The following is a 20,090-nucleotide window of genomic DNA, read 5'->3' as shown; positions in this document are numbered from 1 at the left end:
ATGCTCAAATGCCTCAAGCGTAAAGCTATTGGGAATGAAAACTTCACTCCTCAATCTATCAAAATATATTAATACCCAAAATATGCAAAGCACTGCCTAGGCCCTTTGGAATAGAGACAGTGGCATAGTTCCTGTTTTACAGAACTACGACATAGACTAATAGGATTTTAGTGAAAATACAACATAGCCATTTACTAATGGAGAGAGCAAGGCTAGACATGAGTTTACCTGCAGGAAATGGAACATTTCATTGAAAAGAAAATAGAGGGAGATTGTGGAGTGCCTCAAATGTATGACTAATTAGCTAAGATTTCTAAAGTCAGTGTCAAGCAATTGAGGGGGCTTTGTGCATTTTTAATTTTTGTTTTTTTCCTTTTGTTTTGTCTCGATTTTCAGTAGCAGAGTATCATGACAAACAGTGTTTAGAATGAGTATTCTGGTCATGGTAGGTGAGATAGATTGGACAGGAGAAAGCAGAGGACAACCTGTTAGCCGGTCACAGCCAAAATTACAGGAGAGGAGGGGAGGATGGTCTGGCCTGGGTGGTGCAGAGGGAGGAAAGGAAGGGAAAGTTCATGTGACTTCGACCTTGACTAGAGAAAAAGGAGGGCTACCATGTATTCAGTACTCCCCTAGGATAGGCTTTATTCCATGCTGAGGGCTTCACATAAATTACCTCTTTTGGTTTAAAGCAGAATATGACTAAAATGGGAGACCACTTGAAAAGATTCCTGTATATAACCACACTGTAAAATTTATCTTACAGGGCCTTGGAGATCATCCAGTCCAACCCCCTCACTTTACAGAAAGGACTTGAATTTTCCCAGTCATTTACATACCTGGAACAGAGCCAGAATAGAGCTTTGATTTCTGATTTTTTACCCTAATATCTTCACCATGTTCCTTCCTTGTCCCAGGCGTTCATATAAATGGACTATAAATCAGGTATCAGATTCAGGTAAAAAGATGCAAGTGAACAAGTGATAAAATGAAAGTGAACAGGTGATAAAATGTGGTAGATAGAAAGTAATTCCATAACCACTCAATGCAAACAAGGGAGGGTGGAGCCAGAAGAAAAAAGTCTCCACAACCTTGATGTAAAGGTTGTACAAAAGAGGAGATAAAGTCAGCAGTGATAAACAGTTAGCAGTAGTTCCTACATCCCTTTTATCAGCCAAGCACAGATGTCGAGATAAGAGGACATAAATGGAAATAAAAGAAAGCAAGTTCAAAACAGCTCTTAGAAAGCCCTGTTCACTGGAAGGTGATAAAAGTGAAGGATCAGCACTCTGGAAAGTTTGTTGAGGGGAAATCCGAGGGACTCAGGGGACAGTGAGGTGTCATTGGCCCTGGGTTTGGAGTGTACCTGCCTCATGAGTTTCTATCTTAGAAACATTGTTTCCTCCTAAAGAAAAAATCATGTGTTGTGAATTGACACAATGGCATATGGGAGTGTCTGCATCAGAGAGATTATCTGGAAGTTTAACTGAATAGATGCTCCATGGAAACTCAAGACAAATGGAACTCCAGCCCTGTAGCCAGCCACTCCGGTATTACGCAGACAATTACTACAGCTGGGCCCAGAGTCAAAGTGTTTCTTGGTTATTGTAAATCATGCCAAAGGGGAGAGCCAAATTATCCACTCTGTACTAAACTGTTCATTATCAGCCCATGTAATAGGAGTTAGATAAGGACAGGAAGTACAAATAAGAATGCTCGCCATGCCTTTCCATTCCTTGCCCTATTCAAGTTCCTAGCATTCTTCCTCTCACAAATGAAGCAATTACACTGGATGGCTTGGGCAAAGTTTTCACCAATTCAATCATCATATTGGTCAAGATGGATTCAATAGGGTACCACCAGAAAGTAACTTTCTTCTTCACTACCACTGCCAGGCAAAACCACTTTGTTGACTCATTTTTCGGCACCGCAGGTGAAATTTGGGCCAGGCATCACAGATGTTCCTGCCTCATAAATGAAAGTCCAGTGTCTTCCTATGGACTGCTTCAGACCCAGAAACCCTCAACTGAGGAAGAAAGTTTCCTCTTTCTTCCTAACCCTTCTTCCCCAGTTGCTAGTCTTTTTGGCCTCATGTGGGTTGGGCCTAGGAGGGAGAGAAACCGACTGGAAAGGTTCTGGATCCTTCTCTGATGCTGCAGTGACTGTCTGGCTTTGGGACACCCCTGGGTGTTGCCGATATTCAAATGCCAATTCTTATTCCCACTGGAACATCCATGGGCTCCGCAGGATCCCACGTGCTAGAGGTCTCCATCTGCAGGAGAACTCCTCCTCCTCCCACCAGTTTCCAGCAGCCCACATGTGGGTCAGTTCACTATACAGGCAAGTCCATCTTCCTCACTGTGAGCAGTTTAGCTCTTTCTGCTGGTTCTAGGTCTGGCTCATGGGAAATTCACACCACTGTCTATAAAACTACAGTTCTCTCTCAAAGCAGCTGGATACTTCCTATCTTTAGAGGTCAGACTTGAGTCATGTTCCAGTCTTTATCTCCTCAAATTGCAGGAAATGCATGTCAACCCCCTTAGTTGGTTCTATTACTTCCCACATTTGACTTAAGATGAAGGACAAGCACTCACTCCATACCATGGAAGAGGGACACAAAAAAACACTGACACTTCTATCCCGAAATCCTAATGGGAGACTCTGCAACCCCCAATGAATCCTTGGCATTTCCTTACAGTGCCTGAAGGTGGGTGAAGGGCGTTAGCTGGCTGAACCCACTTCTCTGTATTTACAGTGACAGAGCACCTCACATCTAGACAGTTAAGATTCATACCAAAATGTGAAAAGGTTCTAGAAAAGTAGAGTAATTTAAAGTCAAAATAGATTTTTGACTTCCTATTTTTCAACCTCTTCCTTCCTGTTCTTCCCTGCCCCACTGGCTTCAAGACCCATGTGTAACTGAATGAGAAATACAACCAACCAGATGCACACATGATTTGGACCATGGTGCAGCTGTCTGCTGGATCATGGTAAACAGTCAAATCAAGCTCCTTAAAGCCTATTTTTTCTGGGAGCTTTGCTCATTTAGTTCAACCCACCTCTTTGGATAGTTTTCCTAAACACATTCCCAGAAAGTTAATTAGGGTAAGAGTTTGATCTAAAGAGTGTGAAGCTCAAAAACTCTTGGCATTTTGAGGTCAGGAAGATGATCAATTTCTTTTTGTATATTCTTTGCCAAGCTGTTCTCACTTTAATTTTTAAACTTGTATGAAATTCAAAGAACACAGAGCCCAGTGTCATTTACACTTGGGCCATCATAAAAAGGCAGCTTCCTCAAAAAGAATATTGGCTGTTTTCCAGGCTCCCAGCAAGCTTTTTATGGGATCTTTTAAACTATTCTCCTTTAAGGCAAAAAGGGAAATTAAATTTGGCCAAGGGTGAATGGACTGCCCAAGATATGAATTGCTTCTAACAGAGACAGAGTTCAAGGGAATCCTAAAGCTTCCCAATTTCAAGGAAGAAAAAAAGCAAATCCCACCTACTACATTTATCATGGAAGAGACATTAAATAACCTGCAGTATGCAGAAGAAAATTTTCTTTTCAGAGCCATTTTGATGAATTGTGCATTTTTAGAGAAATCATTTAGACCCTTTATGCCCCCTTATAGAGGAAAGGTGCCATCTGACAAGAACAATATGATGATATGATGATACTTTTAAATGGCTCCCTCTGTTTGAAAACAAATAAATGATGTTTTGGATATGGCCTGGTGAGAATTTCAATCTTGAAAAAATAGGAAATATTTCAAGTCTGAAGTGTAGAGAATAATATAATCAACACTCACAAAGCACTCAACTCAGCTTTGCTGAATCTTAACTTTTGGTCATAACTGTTCAGATGGTTTTTAAAAATATAAAATATTTTAGAAATGGCTGTGTCCCGGTCCTTTTCTTCTATTCACAGAGGAAATAATACTGTGCTTATTTTGGTGTTGGTCATTCTCAGAATTTTCTTTTTGATAAATATATGTGCATCTCTAAGCATGTTTTACAGTATAGGTTTTATTATTCAGGAAAGGTTAGGGGCCAGCAGATCAGGAGACAACTGATCTTGAAGAATACACTGTTATGCTCACAGACTCCACACTATGTGGGGGCACATGGGGAAGCACCAAGAGGCAGAGCGAGCTGGTGGGAGACACAGCAATAGCCTTCATTGTGGCTTCCATGGGAAGAACTAATGAAACAGGGTTAGCAGGTTTAGGATCGTCTAGTTTAAATAAACTTCTAAGGACTCGGGTGGAGGGGCTGCCGTGGGATGATCAGGGCAGGGGAATAGAGTGTAAGAGGGTCTACAGTGTAAGGTGGTTGGCCCTATTGTCTCTGAATTAGTTGGTTTGTATATAAAAAACACACTCACAGGCCACCTACTTGCCATCTCTAGGAATTAGCTAGCACTGATAGGCATAGGCCCTCTAGAGCCATCAAAACCCTAAGATGTCCAAACCTCAAAAATACAGAATGAAAAGATATGATTCATATGCAACAATATACTATTTTGCATGGTAAGCCTTTATAAAAATCATATCCTATACATACTGCATGTATATGGCACCGACATTTTCCCTCAACATTATGCTTTAGAGATGTCTCCAGATTGTTGTATGCAGCTCTAGTCAGTTCATTTCTTTCCACAGCTTTATAATTTGGCTTTATAATTGTGCCAATATATAACAGTTTATTAATATTTATTCATGTTCTTGTTCATGACCATTCATTTCTGATTTTTTTACTATTATAAATTATGTTGCAGTAATTAATCTTTTACCTGTCTCCAGATATACACGTGGAATAGCTAAGTTCAAAGACATTTGTATCTTTGACTTTAACACATATTGCCCATGGCTACTGAAAGATTTTGCAGCAAATTACCTTTCCGTCAGGAGTGTAGAAAATGCCCTATTTTCCACAGCCTCACCAGCAGTGTTATTGTGACATTTTCCTTTTGATGTTTGCCAATATGATGATGTGTAATGGTGTCTAATTATTCTTTAAATTTGCATTTTCCTGATTGCTAATGAAGTTGTGGATCTTTTCATATGTTTATTGGCTGTTTGCATTTCCTCTTATATAAGTTCCTGCTCATACTTTGGCCAATTTTTCTACTGTGCTCTTTGTATTTTATTTTTATTATTTTGTAAAGTTCTTTATATTCTGGATGCTAACACTTTGTTAGTTGTATGTGTTACAGATATCTTTCCCCAGTTTACAGCTTAGCTTCTCATTAGTTTATGTATCTGTTTAAAAGAAATTTTAAGTTAATATAGTTCAAGGATATCAACTTTTCAATTTGTGTACAGTTTTCTGTGTTATATTTAAAAGTTTTAGAAGTTTTAAACTTTTTTCTTTTCCCATTTAGATCTTTAATAAACCTAGAATTGAGATTTTAGTATGGTAATGTCATCTTCTTCTACAAGGATAGTTTCAGCACCTGTAGTTGATAAATTCACATTTTCCTCCACTGATTTTTAATGCTACTCTGTCATATGCCATTTCCTTTTATCATCAATTTTTGTGCCGTTTATTCTCTTCCAAAGCCCTAATTTCTTAATCCCTGTCAATACAACAGTATTTTAATCATGTTAAGTTTTTAAAACTTATATTGCCTGGCATGCCAATTCCCCCAATCTTGTTTTGCATCTTCAGAAGTGTTCTGGCTACCCTCTGAATGTTCTTCCATATGAATATTAATCACTTGGTCAATTTTCATTCACACACACCAAAAAAGAAAAGAAAAGAAACTATTGTGCCTTAGATGTGTCATATGTTTAATTTATATACTAATGTAGATTAAAACCAATACTTTCACAGGGCACCTGGGTGGCTAAGTCAGTTGGACGTCCAATTTCAGCTCAGGTCAGGATCTTATGGTCCATGGGTTCGAGCCCCTTATCAGGCTCTGTGCTGACAGCTCAGAGCCTGGAGCCTGCATCGGATTCTCTCTCTCTGCCCCTCCCCTTCTCATGCTCTCTCGCTCATGCTCGTGCTCTCTCTCTCTCTCTCTCTCTCTCATAAAAATAAATAGACATTAAAAATTTACAAAAAATACAATACCATCACAACATTGAGACTTCCCATATAAAACTGCTGCATTTCTGTTTGTTCAGGGTTTGTTTTTCAAAATGTTTTCCAGTTAAGTATTTGATTATTCTCCATATAACCCTCAACCTTTTTTTCCCTTAGATTTCTTTCATTGTATAAATTTTATGGCAATTATAATTGATACACTTTAAAATAATGTAAGAATGCAAATTATTTTGTGCACTAATTATACAGCCAGTTTACCTTACTAGACTTTCTTAGTAGTTCTACTACTGATCTCTTAAAGAGTTGTTTGCTAGAGCACCTGGGTGGCTCAGTCGGTTGAGCATCCGACTTCAGCTCAGGTCATAATCTCATGGTTTGTGGGTTCGATGGAGCCTGCTTCAGATTCTGTGGCTCTTTCTCTCTCTGCCCCTCCCCTGTTTATGCTCTTTCTGTGTCTCTCAAAAATAAATAAATGTTAAAAAAAAATGTTTAAAGAGTTGTTTGCGTAGACAATAATGTTATCTACAGGTAATGAGTTTTTCATCTATAATACTGATATCTTTTTTTTTTTCCTTAACTGCCTAAGCTAGTACATCTAACACAATATTAAATGGATGAGATACTGGTAAACATTATTGCCTCGTTCCTAATTTTAAAAAGAATATATCTAGTACTCCACAACTGTGATATTTATTGCAGAGTTTGATAGATTTTTATCCCTTACAGATTAAGAATATTCCTCCCCTGTTTGTTAAAAAGTTTTATCATGAATGAACTTTTTTTATTAAATATATTTTCTATGCCTATTAAGAAAATCATTTGGTTTTTCTCTTTTAATTCATCAATGTGGAAATCTTAACAGAGTTTTCTAAAACTTAACAACCCTTGAATTCTAGAGCAAACTCAAACGGGCAACAATATATTACTTCTTTAGCCTCTATTGAGTACATATTGCCACCATACTATTTCAGATTTTTCCATTTGTGTTAATAAGTGATATTGGCCTAATTTTTATACGCTTTTTTTGTCCCCATCTCGTGTTATTACTGATGTTATATGAGCCACATAAAATGGATTGGAGAACACTCCCTCTTTTGTTGGTCCCTGGAATAGTTTGTATAAGTTTGAGATTTTCTACTATTCTAAAAAGGCATAATTTACTTCTAAAATCATATGATCCTGGGACATAATCGTGGCTCAGTCAGTTAAGCGTAGGACTGTAGGTTAGGGTCAGGTCACGATCTCCAAGTTTGTGGTATCAAGCCCTGCATTGGGCTCTGTGCCAACAGTGCAGAGCCTGCTAGGGAGTCTTTCTTCCCTTTCTACACCCCTCCCCCCCTCTTAGTCTCTCTTGCTCTCTCAAAATACATACATACATACATACATACATACATACATAATAAAATCATATGATACTAAACTTCTTTTGGGCTGGATGGGTTTTAAACTATCAACCCAATTTATTAACAGTTTTAGGTCCATTCAGTTTTTCTATATCTGCATTAATCAATTTTGTTAAGTATATATCTCAAAGAAAATTATCTATATTGTATGGGTGTTTTTTTTTAATTTAATGCTTTAAAATCGTTCCTAGGTCATGCTAAGCGAAATAAGTCAGGCAGAGGACAGATACTATATGTTTGCACTCATAGGTCTAACAGAAGAACAGGAGAAACCTAATGGAGGACCAGGGGGAGGGGAAGAGGGAAAGAGAGTTAAGGAGAGAGAGGGACACAAAACCTGAGAGACTATTGAACACTGATAAACAGAGGGTTGAAGGGGGAGGGGGAATGGGAAGGGAGGTGGTGGTGATGGAGGAGGGCACTTATGGGTAAGAGCACTGGGTGTTATATGGAAACCAATTTGACAATAAACTATTTAAAATAAAATAAAATAAAATAAAATAAAAAATAAAATTGTTCCTAGGACACTTTAATTTAAACCCAGCTTATCTGAAGGAAACCATCAAGAAATGAAAAGGTAATAAACAAGTTTTTTTCTGTCTTCATATGTGTGAATGGAAATTGACTATTGACTCACCATGTTGTACACGTGAAATGAATGTAGCATGGTGCCAACTATACTCAAAAACAAAAAAACTAATGTATTTACTTGAGTGCCATTTTTCATGACTCATTAGTTTGTTGTTTGGGCATATAGAGGAATGCCTTTGTCAAAGTGGAAAGTTGTTTTTATTCTGTTGATCTTTCTAAAAATTTGCTTTTTATTTTATTGATCTTCTCCATTATAATCTTTAATTTCTACTCTTTATTATTTTTCTATTCTCTTTAGGTTTCTTAAGGTAGAATTAAATTTTGAAGTGGTTTTAAATTCAATCTGTTAGATTCTCACTTTATTTCTAAAATGAAAATTGGGGACACATGGGTGGCTCAGTCGGTTCAGTGTCTGACACTTGATTTTGGCTCAGGTCATCATCTCAAGGTTCATGACTTTCAAGTCCTGTATCAGGCTCTGCTCTGACAGAGTGGAGCCTGCTTGGGATTCTGTCTCCCCCTCTCTATGCTCCTCTTTCTCTCAAAGTAAATAAATAAACCTTACTTTTAAATAAATAAAATGAAAATTCATCAAAAATAATGCCTTTACCAGTATTCCTGGTTTAAAGAAAACTGAACAAAACTTCATTTAATTAGAGCTAGATCAGTAAAATCATCATGAATCAATTATCAGAAAATTGCTTGTTAAAACAGACGTGTCAGGCAAGAATTGGTATATATATACAATGGAGTACATATGGCAATGAGAAAGAATGATATATGGCCATTTGTAGGAAAGTGGATGGACCTTGAATGTGTCATGCTAAGCAAAATAAGTCAGGCAGAGAAGGATAGATACCATATGTTTGCATTCATAGGTCTAACAGGAGAGACCTGGCAGGGGACCTTGGGGAGAGGAAGGGGGAAAGAGAGTGGGGAAGAGCGAGGGACACAGATCAAGGGAGACTACTGAATACTGGAGACGATCCATGGACTGAAAGGGAAGGGAGTGGGGGGGAGGGGTAATGGTCATGGTGGGGGGCACTTGGGGGAGAAGCACTGGGTGTTATATGGAAACTAATTTGACAATAAACTATTATAAAAAAAATAAAAATAAATTTAAAAAGACCAGACGTGTAAGTAGGGTTTGCAACTTTAAGTGATCAATGGTTTCATTCAACATTCAGATAAATGTACCTTTCTCCAACAATCATTTTTAGTGGTAAAATTGTAAGTCAAAGTCCTTGAAACTATTCTAATACAGCTTTCAATATTCTAAGGAAACTCCTTACTCATGTTAGCAATAAACTCATGAAGAAATGTAATTTTTTTTAATTTTTAAATGTTTTTTAGTGTTTATTCTTGAGAGAGAGAGAGAGAGAGAGAGAGAGAGAGAGAGCGAGCACACAAGCATGAGTGGGGGAAGGGCAGGTAGAGAGAAGACACATAATCTGAAGCAGGCTCCAGGCTCTGAGCTGTCAGCACAGAGCCCAGTGTGAGTCTTCAGCTCACAAACAGTAAGATCATGACCTGAACTGAAGTTGGACGCTTAACCAATTGAGCCACCCAGGCACCCTGAAACTTAATCTTTTTTAGTGAAATAAGTTAGGATAGGTTAAACTCTTTCTATACATCAGGTTTTAATATCTGGCTGAACGTTTATCTTCTCAAAATACTTCTCTCTCAACAGTCCTTCATTTTCCCAATTTTCTTATGAAATGACTTTTGAGTTTGTAACTTAAGTTCTAGCTGTAAATGCAGTAAAGAACTACTGACTTCATACCTTTCTGTTTCCACTGTTCTGTTGTTGCTTTGGTTATTCCCTGTGTTGGAAATGTAGCTTATGTATTTTCCATCTTTTTAAATTTCCATTTTGGGCAAAATAATGTAAAGCTCTTAGCTTCTTTGTATGTAGCAGCTTAGCTGTATCCCTGAAGTTTCATGTTGTATTTTCATTATGGCTCAATTCCAAATAATGCCTAATTATTATGTAATTTCTTCTGTGACCCATATGTGACTTAAAAGAATGAGGTTTTTGTTTTGGTTTGATTTAATTTTACTTTCTTGATGTTTGTACATGTGTTGTTGAGGGGATGCTGTTCATTATTATCTCTTATAACTCGTTTTCTAAGTAATTTAAATGCACCACTTCAAAGACAATTATTTGTTCTATACCAATTGCTTTGTAACCTACTTCTTGGTCAGTATTTTTTCAGTGTTATTTGTTGAATAGGTAAGTTTCCAACCGTTATGAAAACCCACCTATTCAATAAGGAAAACTGATTTCTCTGTTCACTGTTGCTTCTTGTTATTGTGCCTTCCTACCAGATTATACTTTATTTCTGTAAAGGAATTCCTTTGCTGAAATTTTATTAATGACTAATTAAATTTGTCTAAAAGGGTTTTAATTTCACCCTCACATTTGAATGCTTATTTCTGGGTATAGGATTCTAACCAGGCAGTTATTTTCTCTAATAATTATGAAGATCTTTTTATAAAGTTTGATAATTATTTTTATTTGAAGATAATAGGTCGATTTCTGTTTTCTTCAAATAGTTTCTTTTTTTTGGCTCCACAGTTTTAATTCACGGGTATCTGGCAGCAGATTTATTTTTGTTTCCCCTCCTAGGACTTGAGGTTTCTAAATCTGAGGATTTAGGACTTTTATAAATTATGGATTTTTCCAGATGTCATTTCATTAAAAATTGCTTGTCTCCCATTTTCTGCACCTTTTGTTTTCTAGAATGCATGAGATAGTCAGACAGCACAGAGAAATACATCTTGATATTTCTCTTCCGTATCTCATCTAATGCAACACCTTAGCATCAAAACACAAGTCCTTGGCTACCCAGTCCAAAAAAAAAGATCTCCTCCCCAAATAGTTTGGCTTTAACTTATCCTTTCAGAATTCTGTTTGCACTCACCACTCGGTTCCAACTCGTCTTCGGATGCTTTGCTTTGGGCCCCTGGGGATTTCTCATACTTTCTTATAAGCATAACTATGCAATTAAAACAATATTTATTATCATTTATAGAAGACTTGTGGGTGATTTTTAGTGAAAATATCTTCGGGTTATCTAGTTATAACATTTCAGGAAATGGAAGTCAAGATTCGGTCTAAAAAAAAGCTTTAATTATGTCAATAGTTTGGAAACATTTAGGCACAACTGTTAAAAATGGTAGAAAACTTCACTGCTACTCAGGTTGAATCCAAAACCGCTGTCTTGTTGACTTACTATTTGCTTTGTCTAGTTTCTTTTCATCATTCTTCTGTCTTGTGAAAATAGGAAAAGATAGAAATTGAAATAGAAATAAAAGGAATTTGTCTATGTTACTTAAGATTAAATGAGTACCTTACCCTTGATGCTCTTCAGATAGGAGTTCTAGAAGTTGACATTCTCCCAGAGACACAGCCCCCAATCCTAATTTAGATCTCTTTTTATTAAAATGGGTTTAGTATGACCTGATGGTTTTAAAGCCCAGGTTCAAATCTGTCCATCTCTTCCAATCTCCCTTTTATATATTTATGTACTTTGGGTTCTCACTTCAGTATTTGCATAACATTTATAATTATTATGTCAACTGTATCCCACAACAGTTTTCTGGTATTCCAAGGTTTCTGACTTTACCTTTCTACATATATAAACTCCTCCAGAGCAAAAACAGCACTTAAGATTCTCTCTCATGCTTCCTCTCCATAGAGCTGGTGCACCTAACAGCCAGAGGCAAGTAAACAAAGTTAAAAAATCGTTTGCCTGAATAAATTTATTTGCAATAGGAGTTTCACTAACACCAATAAGTAAGAAGAGACTGAAGTAATGCAGGTTTGCAAAACTATCCAAATCCTCAGTGTTTATTTCATTCCTGCTGATACACTGCCTTGTGGAAGGAACAATTTGGGAAGGGGTGGGGAAAGTACCTACTGATCAGTTACAACACATGAGAAAGCCAGAGGAAGGAATAGTGTTCCTGTTGCAGAGATTTCAAAAGAGTCACTTGTGATTCCACCCTCAAGCCTTGACCTCTCTGAATAATAGCCATTCAAGAAAAAAATTTGAGTACTTGCCACATAGCAGGCACTGTGTGAGGACATTATGGTAGACAGTAGTAGACAAATCATACAAAAATTCCTGCCTTCACAGAGTCTGTATTCTAGTTATAGGCTAGAGAGTAATACATACATGAATACATAAGTAGATAAATATAATGTGTAACATGTCAGAAGTGTTGTGACAAAAAATCTGAGCAGCAAAGAGGACCAGGGGCAAAGTAGGGGAGATTGTCATTTTACATAGGGTGGTTAGAAAAAGCATCACTGAGCAAGTGACATTTGCACAAACAGCAGACTGGAGGAGGAGGCCATGAGGCTATCTGAGAGAGGAGTGCTCCAGGCAGAAGGAATTGCAAATGCAGAAACACAGGCATGTCCAAGAACTAGCAAGAGAGTACTGTGAAAAGAACGAGAGGCAAATGGGAAAACTATCAAAATGGAGGGGGTCTAAGGAGAGGAAGAGCAGGAGAATCCATACATCACTGTATACAATGCGGGTTTTTTTCCTGTCAGAGGTGAGGAGCCACCGGATGGATTTTTGTGGAAGAGGGAGACAAATATTTCAAGTAGAAGAAAATGGCAAAAACTGAAGGTGGCTGGGGTTAGAGTTTTTTTGATGAAATAAATTACGGCATGTTTCTGTACTGATGGGCAGGATCCAGTAGAGAAGCAAAAATAGGTGAACAAAATGTACCCAAGAAAGGGGGAAATTACTGTTGTGGCTACCTCAACTAGAAGAGAAGAGATCTAATGTGGATTGGAGGGGCTGTTCTCAGCCAGGTCCAGAGTCCTGGTCACCCATGGGAAGAGGAGGGAAAGAGAGGCGACGTACAAGCACAGGTGCCGATGGCATAGTAGCTGCAAGCCATGTCAGAGCATGAAGAAGTCCTCTTCCACTGGGTTCATTTTCTCTTCGAAATAGGAAGCAAGTTCTGCTAACAATGACAAAGGAAGAGGTTCTGGGGCTTGGAGTAGAGAAAGAAAAAGGGTCTCACAGAAGGCTACAAGGGGCAACACAGAGTACTGCTGATGAAAAGGTTCAATATTCTAGCTCTGCCACGTATCAGCCAAGTGACCCTGGGCAAATCTATAAACCTCACTAAACCTGTTTCCTCTCAATGGAAAATGCACATCACTGCTTTGTGAGAGGATGGAGAGAGATCACGTGAAAGCAATTACAACTGCTCCTAAATGACCAGCACTTAGTATATGTTCACTGTTGGCTGACACTATATATTAGGCAGTTACTCATCAGTGAATGGATAGGTTGTGATATTTTATGTCCACTCTCTTTTCAGGAGGTTTGTCCTCACCAAACTTCGAGTCATCCCAAAAGGAGCATTCTCAGGATTTGGTGACCTGGAGAAAATGTATGTACCTAACAGTGCTGTGTGAGAGCCTCAGGCTGTGGTCAGCAGCCTCACATCACATCCAGTATGATGCTCTGCACCTAGAAGCCAGAAAACTTTCTGCACCTCCTCCCATTTTATTTCCTAATAGTGGGGGATCTTTTGAGGATGGCTGTTGAAAAGAGTGTAAGGTCAATCTAAGCAATCCTCACTTTTTCTTCCATAAGGTGTGGTCCAAAGTACCAGTGAGTGGAATTTTTATAAACCCAGCTGATTTTCTCTGCTGATACCCATTCTTTTTCAAGTATGTTGTCTATTATTTCTTTAATTTTTAATTGACAGCAGGGCCTAACATTTTTGTTCAAGATTCTCTAGATTTCTCTTTTCCAAGCCATGGTGACAAGTGGTAATGGACATATCAACATTTACAAGCATTAGAAAAGTTTATAGCACTAAAGATTTCCTTTGAAAGGAGAAGACTCCTTTGCTAATGCAAACATTCACTCCTTACTGAACTAGTTTAGTGTAGGTGTATCCCCAAATAGGCTTTTCTCAAAATGAGGCACAGCATTATAAAGGCAGAATAAATTCTTCCATGTTTAAAGTAAGCCACTCTTAATTTGAGAAACTTAACAGAAGACAATGGGGGAAGGGGAGGAGAAAAAGTAGTTTCAAACATAAAAGGAGGCAAACCGTAAGAGACTCTCTGATACAGAAACTAACTGAGGGGGTGGGGAGAGGGAGAGGGGGAAATGGGTGATGGACATTGAGAAGGGAACGTGTTGGTTTGAACACTGGGTATTGTATGTAAGCGATGAATCATGGGAATCCTGAAGCCAAGAGCACACTGTATACACTGTATATTAGCTAACTTGACAATCAATTATATTTTAAAAATCTTTTTAATACAGTAACCCACTCTTCCTTTGAAGGCTCTTGACCCCATCTTCCAGGATTCTAGGACCAGGAAAATGTGTTCTTCACCAGAGTGGCAGCCAGAACTCAGGACTTTAACACCAATGAATACAGCAACAGAAAGATGAATTACACAGAAGGGAATGATTTTTCCATTGTAAGAAGAAAGCAGCCCTCCAGGTTACATGCCCGTCCTTCTTAAAGCCATTCAATTTTTCCTCATGGTTCTTTAACCCCCATTTAAGAATACTTGCTGAGGCCTGAAGAAGAAAGAAATCTATTAATAAAGGAGACACAGAGCAGAGACAGTGGGAATGTGTTACAGTAATTACACCACCTGCTTAGAGGAAGGCACTCAAAATCCTGAGTTTGAGGGCTAGCTTTGATATAAACTTAATGTGCAATCTTGATTAAATCACTATCTCTTGGGGCCATGGTTTATCCATCTGTGGATTAAAAAGTTTTTAGAAAAGGAGATGGTGGCTTATGTGATCTCTAATTCCTAAGTTTAAGGATCCCCACTTGGATGGCAGTCCAGTTTAAATTCTGCAATGTTGGGGCACCTGGGTGGCTCAGTTGGTGAAGCATCCAACTTCGGCTCAGGTCATGATCTCTTGGTCAGTGGGTTTGAGCCCTGTGCTGACAGCTCAGAGCCTGGCGTTGTTTCAGATTCTGTGTCTCCCTCTCTCTCGCTCATACTCCCCCACTGATACTCTATCTCAAAAATAAATACTTAAAATTTTAAAAAATAAAACCTGCAGTCTTCAGAGTTTACCTTCTTGAAGATATTCAACACTCACAGGAATTGAGAGAGAAGGCACTCAGTGGAGCAGAGCTCACCAAGGAAAACAGGGAAGTAAAAGAGTTGGGGAACTTTCTGCTCAAGGTGTATTCCTAGATGGGGAAGCCATTGCCCTGCTTAGAACTGGCACGTACTAGACGACTAGACCATTAGATACACCTTGTCCCCAAGCAGCCCTATAACTGTACTGAAATTGTTCTAAAGACAGGAATATCAGACATCAAAAATAATCTAACTTAACTAAACTCAATCCAGCAGGTGTGACTGACCCCTCACTGGGTGTTCAGCATCAGACAGCACATTCTGGTAGTGATATCAATCGTAAAGCTGAGCTGACGTAACAATAATCCTGGAGATAGGGCAGCTGGCTTAAAACCTCCTCAGCTTCTTCAAACCTCAAACACAGCTTGTGCATTTCTACCTCATGACTTTATTCATCAGCCTATACTGACACAGTGAGATGCCTAAAATAAAATTAAAGTCATCTCGTTTTTTTTTTTTCAACACTTTGTATGTCCTAAGGCTTCAAAAACATTTCTTAGTAGAAGGCTTGGCACCAAATTGAACTCTGAACAGACTGTATGTACCCTTCAGTCTCTATGCTCCCTCTTTTCCACTGTCTCACCTTCTATTCTTGGTCAGCAATGGGCTCGCATCTCCTTTCCTAATCTATCCTCTGTGTTTCTGTTCATGTGGTTGTTAGCCAGTTTCATGAACTTAGTATCAGCTTCCTCTTCAATACCTTTCTCTCCATGAGTCATAAAATCCCTTTCATTCATTCTGCACGTGTAGCCAAGTTTCACTTCCTTTTACTAAAAAGGAAGGAAAAGCTTTCTGTATAAATCCTGCATTCCTTCTCTGCTACCTTCCTCTCTTTCTTGTCGCTCCCACTCTTGTGAAACAACAGTTGCTACCTCCCTCCCCACCCCTCCCCTTCCCCTCCCTTTCCTTTCACTCACTCTGTAGCCAGCCCTCTTGCTTTTTGGCCACAAATTCTCTAACACCATGTAATTATTCTATGAAAGGTCCCAACAATGATAGATGTGCCAGATCGCTGGACTTCTACTCTGTCTTCCTAGCACTTATCTGCAGCTTTTTTGATGTCATTGACTATTGACGCCATTGTTCCCAATACCCAGTCCACTTCCTAACTTCAGTGACAACATACCCTCCTGCCCCCACTCCTGGTCTCCCAGACTACTCCCTTGACGGTTCTCTCCATCATTCTTATTCCTCGGCTGCCCTTCAAAAATTCAGATATTCCAGAACTCCATTATTGGTCATTTTCTTTTTCTTATTATACTCACAATCCCTAATCATCATGCATCAAATGATGCATGATGATTAGGGCTCCAAAACCTTCTTCTGTAATGCCCACCTCTTTCGAAGGCTGATTCTGGTTTTCAAATGAAAAAATTCCTAAAGATCTACACCTCATTAAACTGCAAGTGCCTCAAATTTAATACATCCAGACTAATTCATGATCTTTAAGTTTCTCATCTTCCCATATTGCCCAGTGAAGAGCATTACCATCTGCCCATATTCCCATGCAGAAAAATTCAGTCTCCCTTGACTTTCCCTTAAACCCAGGTCCTTTTCCAGTCTTAATGACTCTTTCTCAAAAAAATCCCTGGACTCCAGCCCTTCTCCCACTCCTGCTGTTAATAGGTCCAGTCTCATCAACACTTACACAGCCTGTTACAGGAGGCTGCTATGCCTGTCCCAGCTCTGATCTCCCCAGCTGCGAGACCCACACTGCTCAAACTCTCTTACAGAAGAAACTGAAGGGACTCTCATTGCCGTAGGCTTTGATCTTAAGTGTCTGGCACAAAAATCAAAGCCCTGTATATTTCTATCATATGCACGATGTACCCCACATTTTTGCCAGGCAGGAACATTTGCCATTTCCCAAGCATTATCATTATCAGACATCACAGTACTTACATAAAACAGGATGGCAGGTTCTTTGGACAATGCCTGGAATAAAGAAGCATCAAAAAATAGATGCAGAGAAGGGCCCCTGGGCAATTCAGTCAGTTAAGCATTTGACTCTATTGGTTTCAGCTTAGGCCAATTTCTCAGTTTGTAAGATCGAGCCCCATTTTGGGCTCTGTACTAACAGCAGGGAGCCTGCTTGGGACTCTCTCTCTCCCTCTCCCCCACTTCCACTCTCTCTGAAAATAAATACATAAATAAACATTTTCTTAAAAAGTTGCTGGTAAATTAATTAATTAACAAAATGTACTTTCGCACTGGTGTTATGTAGATGCTGTCCCCCTGCCTAAAATTTCACTCAAAATTGAAACAGATATCCAATTTCTGAATTGGAGGACCTTGGTCCTCCAGAGTCCAAATTAAATGTTTAGTCCTCTAGGGGCGCCTGGGTGGCTCAGTTGGCTGAGCATCGGGCTTCAGTTCAGGTCATGATCTCATGGTTCGTGAGTTCGAGCCCTGCGTCGGACTCAGAGCCTGGAGCCTGTCTTTGGATTCTGTGTCTCCCCCTCTCTCTGACCCTTCCCTGCTCAAGCTGTTCCTCTCTCTCTCTCTCTCTTTCTCTCTCTCTCTCAAAAATAAATAAAACATTAAAAATATTTAAAAAAATAAATTAATGTTCACTCCTCTGTACAGCCTTTCCAGAACCCTCTCAATACTTCCAAACCATGATCTTATGTCCATTATACCAATAGCACATTTATCAGATTGTATTCAGAATTCAGTTTTTCTAGATCTCTTGGTTGATCTTTAAGGGCAAGATCAGAGTACAACTTTGTATTAAAGTACAACACCAAGTTCTACTGTTTTCATCTCCTTGCTATGCCTCTAATCTGTCCACCTATCTCCTCCAACTACCATCATCTTTCCCAAATGACCCCGACAGTTTTCTCAGTGTGCTGCCCTGTCCTCCAGCATGCTCTGCACCCACCCCCATCCACTCTCTACATGGCAACCACAGTGATATTTTATCTAAATTCCCATCTAATTATGTCACCTGCCACATCTGTTGTGCCACATACACACATGCACACCACGCCTTACCGCTGTTCACCGTATATAAAAAGAAACAAGGCTGTTCACATTCTCTCCTTTTATCAGTTCATAGAACGTACCACGGTACCTTCCCACCATGAACCTTGCCTGGGTGCAGCTCCTCCTGACTAGAACATCTTTTCCACTCTGTGCTTTTAATTCAGTCAGCTCCCACCCATCCTTCAGATTCCCATGCCAGAGTCACTCGCCTAGAAAAGCCCTCCCTGCCCTCCCCAGTTAGGGCAAAAGCCCTTAATACGTACACTCTCCTACCACCACTAGACTCTGTGCTGACTTTCATTTTAGCAATTTTATACTTATTTTTATGGGATAATTTAATTTCTAACACCCCTATTGGACTGTCCACGGACATGATTGTTTTACTTAGGATTGGATCCTTGATGCCTTGCACAATAAGTAACTGATAAATGCATGAATAAAAATGAAGAAATATAATTAGTTGGGAAGACAAGCCATCCAGAAATGAAAATATTAAATAATATCAGTGAAAGTGATAAATAATATAGAAGTAGATAGGCATACTAACACTGATTGAGACTCTACTACGATCTAGACAATTATATGGTTTTGGTGTAAAATGTAACCTAGGACAAAAATGCGTACGATCATATGGTCAAAGTAAGGGTTACAAACATTGTATTTGCTAGGACACATTCTATTGTGAGAGGTGAAAGAAAAAACAAACTTCAGGCTTAGGGAAAGGCAGGAAATTTAATGGCTCATTTAACTTGATGGTTAGAGAGGATGAATGGCTTTAGCAGAAGTTCTATTCAGGTTCTCGTCCTCAGGACTTAGCCTCTCTCCCTCCCTCTCGTCTCCCCTGCACTAGGTTAGCTTTAGCCCTTAGCACCAGCCCCCCTCCACCCCTGTGGCAAGAGAGCAGCAGTCCTATTTGCATATCTCTTGGGTTCTGTTCAGAAGCAAAGATTTGACCTTTTTTTCCCCCCTTAACCTCAAAAGCTGTAAGATTTTGTATGATTCATTTAGATCACACAATCATTCTTGGACCAACCACTACACCTAATGGAAAGCAATGCTCAAACTAGCTGTGGCTGGGTAATGGGTTCCATTCTCAGATTTGAAAATGCCCATCCCCACCACATGCACTTTGGGATGGGGGAGGGAGACCCACCAGCAAAACCAGAGTCCACTGATGGGAAAAAAAAAAAAAAAAGTGGAGACTAGGTGCTGGTGGCTGGGCAAACAACTCACATCTTAAAAGAAAATTAGTCCTCTTCTCATCAAGGGAGGTCTCTGTGGCCTGGGCGGTTGAGGATTTGGCAAGTTTGGTTCTTTCCCCTGCCTCCTGTTAGAATGATTTAAAGAAGCCAGTAACTCTGTCCAACCCATGCTGATGATTCATCCCTTATTAACGCAGCTTAACCTAGCCCCTCTGCTTTTATAAGGAGTCAAAAGGAAAAGGAATCTTTCTAGTAGAAGGCGAGCTTCTCTCTGGAAATGAAATGATCACTCTTCACACTGTAGCTTTACTCAGCATCACGATCTCAAACCCTCCTACTCTTTGGGACTGGCTGGGGGAGAAGAAACCATTAAACTCTCTGCAATGTGAAGTGGCTTTGCAAAGTGCACCGTAAACTGTTTACATTGTCTTTAATTACTTCAGAGCCATATGTCAGCTTGGTATAAAGTGTGAAGATTACACTGAATAGGGTGGGGGGAGTAGGTGGCAAGGTGGTGATTTATGGTAACCAGAAAAATTATGTATGGAAATGAGTGCAATTTAAAAACACATCTACGTGCTATTATAACACTGGTGGGGGAAGAAAAGCCAGTTTATAACAAAATATCTTTGAAAATAGGAGCATGATGAATATGTAAATGAGACCAATCAACATCAGCTGAGATATGGTATATGCAGATGA

The 20,090-nt window shown here is 39.2% G+C and overlaps 1 protein-coding gene across 3 annotated transcripts in view; it reads left to right on the top strand.

Moving 5' to 3' along the window:
* The window catches only part of FSHR (follicle stimulating hormone receptor), a 167,072-nt gene that overhangs the window by 61,534 nt on the left and 85,448 nt on the right, over nucleotides 1-20,090 (top strand). For all 3 annotated transcript variants that reach the window (XM_029936223.1, XM_029936222.1, XM_029936224.1), the window contains exon 2: nucleotides 13,392-13,463. In XM_029936223.1, coding sequence (XP_029792083.1) covers nucleotides 13,392-13,463 — 72 coding nt within the window. The remainder of the gene's footprint in view (nucleotides 1-13,391; nucleotides 13,464-20,090) is intronic.

This window comes from Suricata suricatta, chromosome 4 (genome assembly GCF_006229205.1).
Source record: "Suricata suricatta isolate VVHF042 chromosome 4, meerkat_22Aug2017_6uvM2_HiC, whole genome shotgun sequence".
In the NCBI taxonomy this organism is placed as follows: Eukaryota; Metazoa; Chordata; class Mammalia; order Carnivora; family Herpestidae; genus Suricata; species Suricata suricatta.
This window is presented reverse-complemented; position numbering and strand designations above follow the sequence as displayed.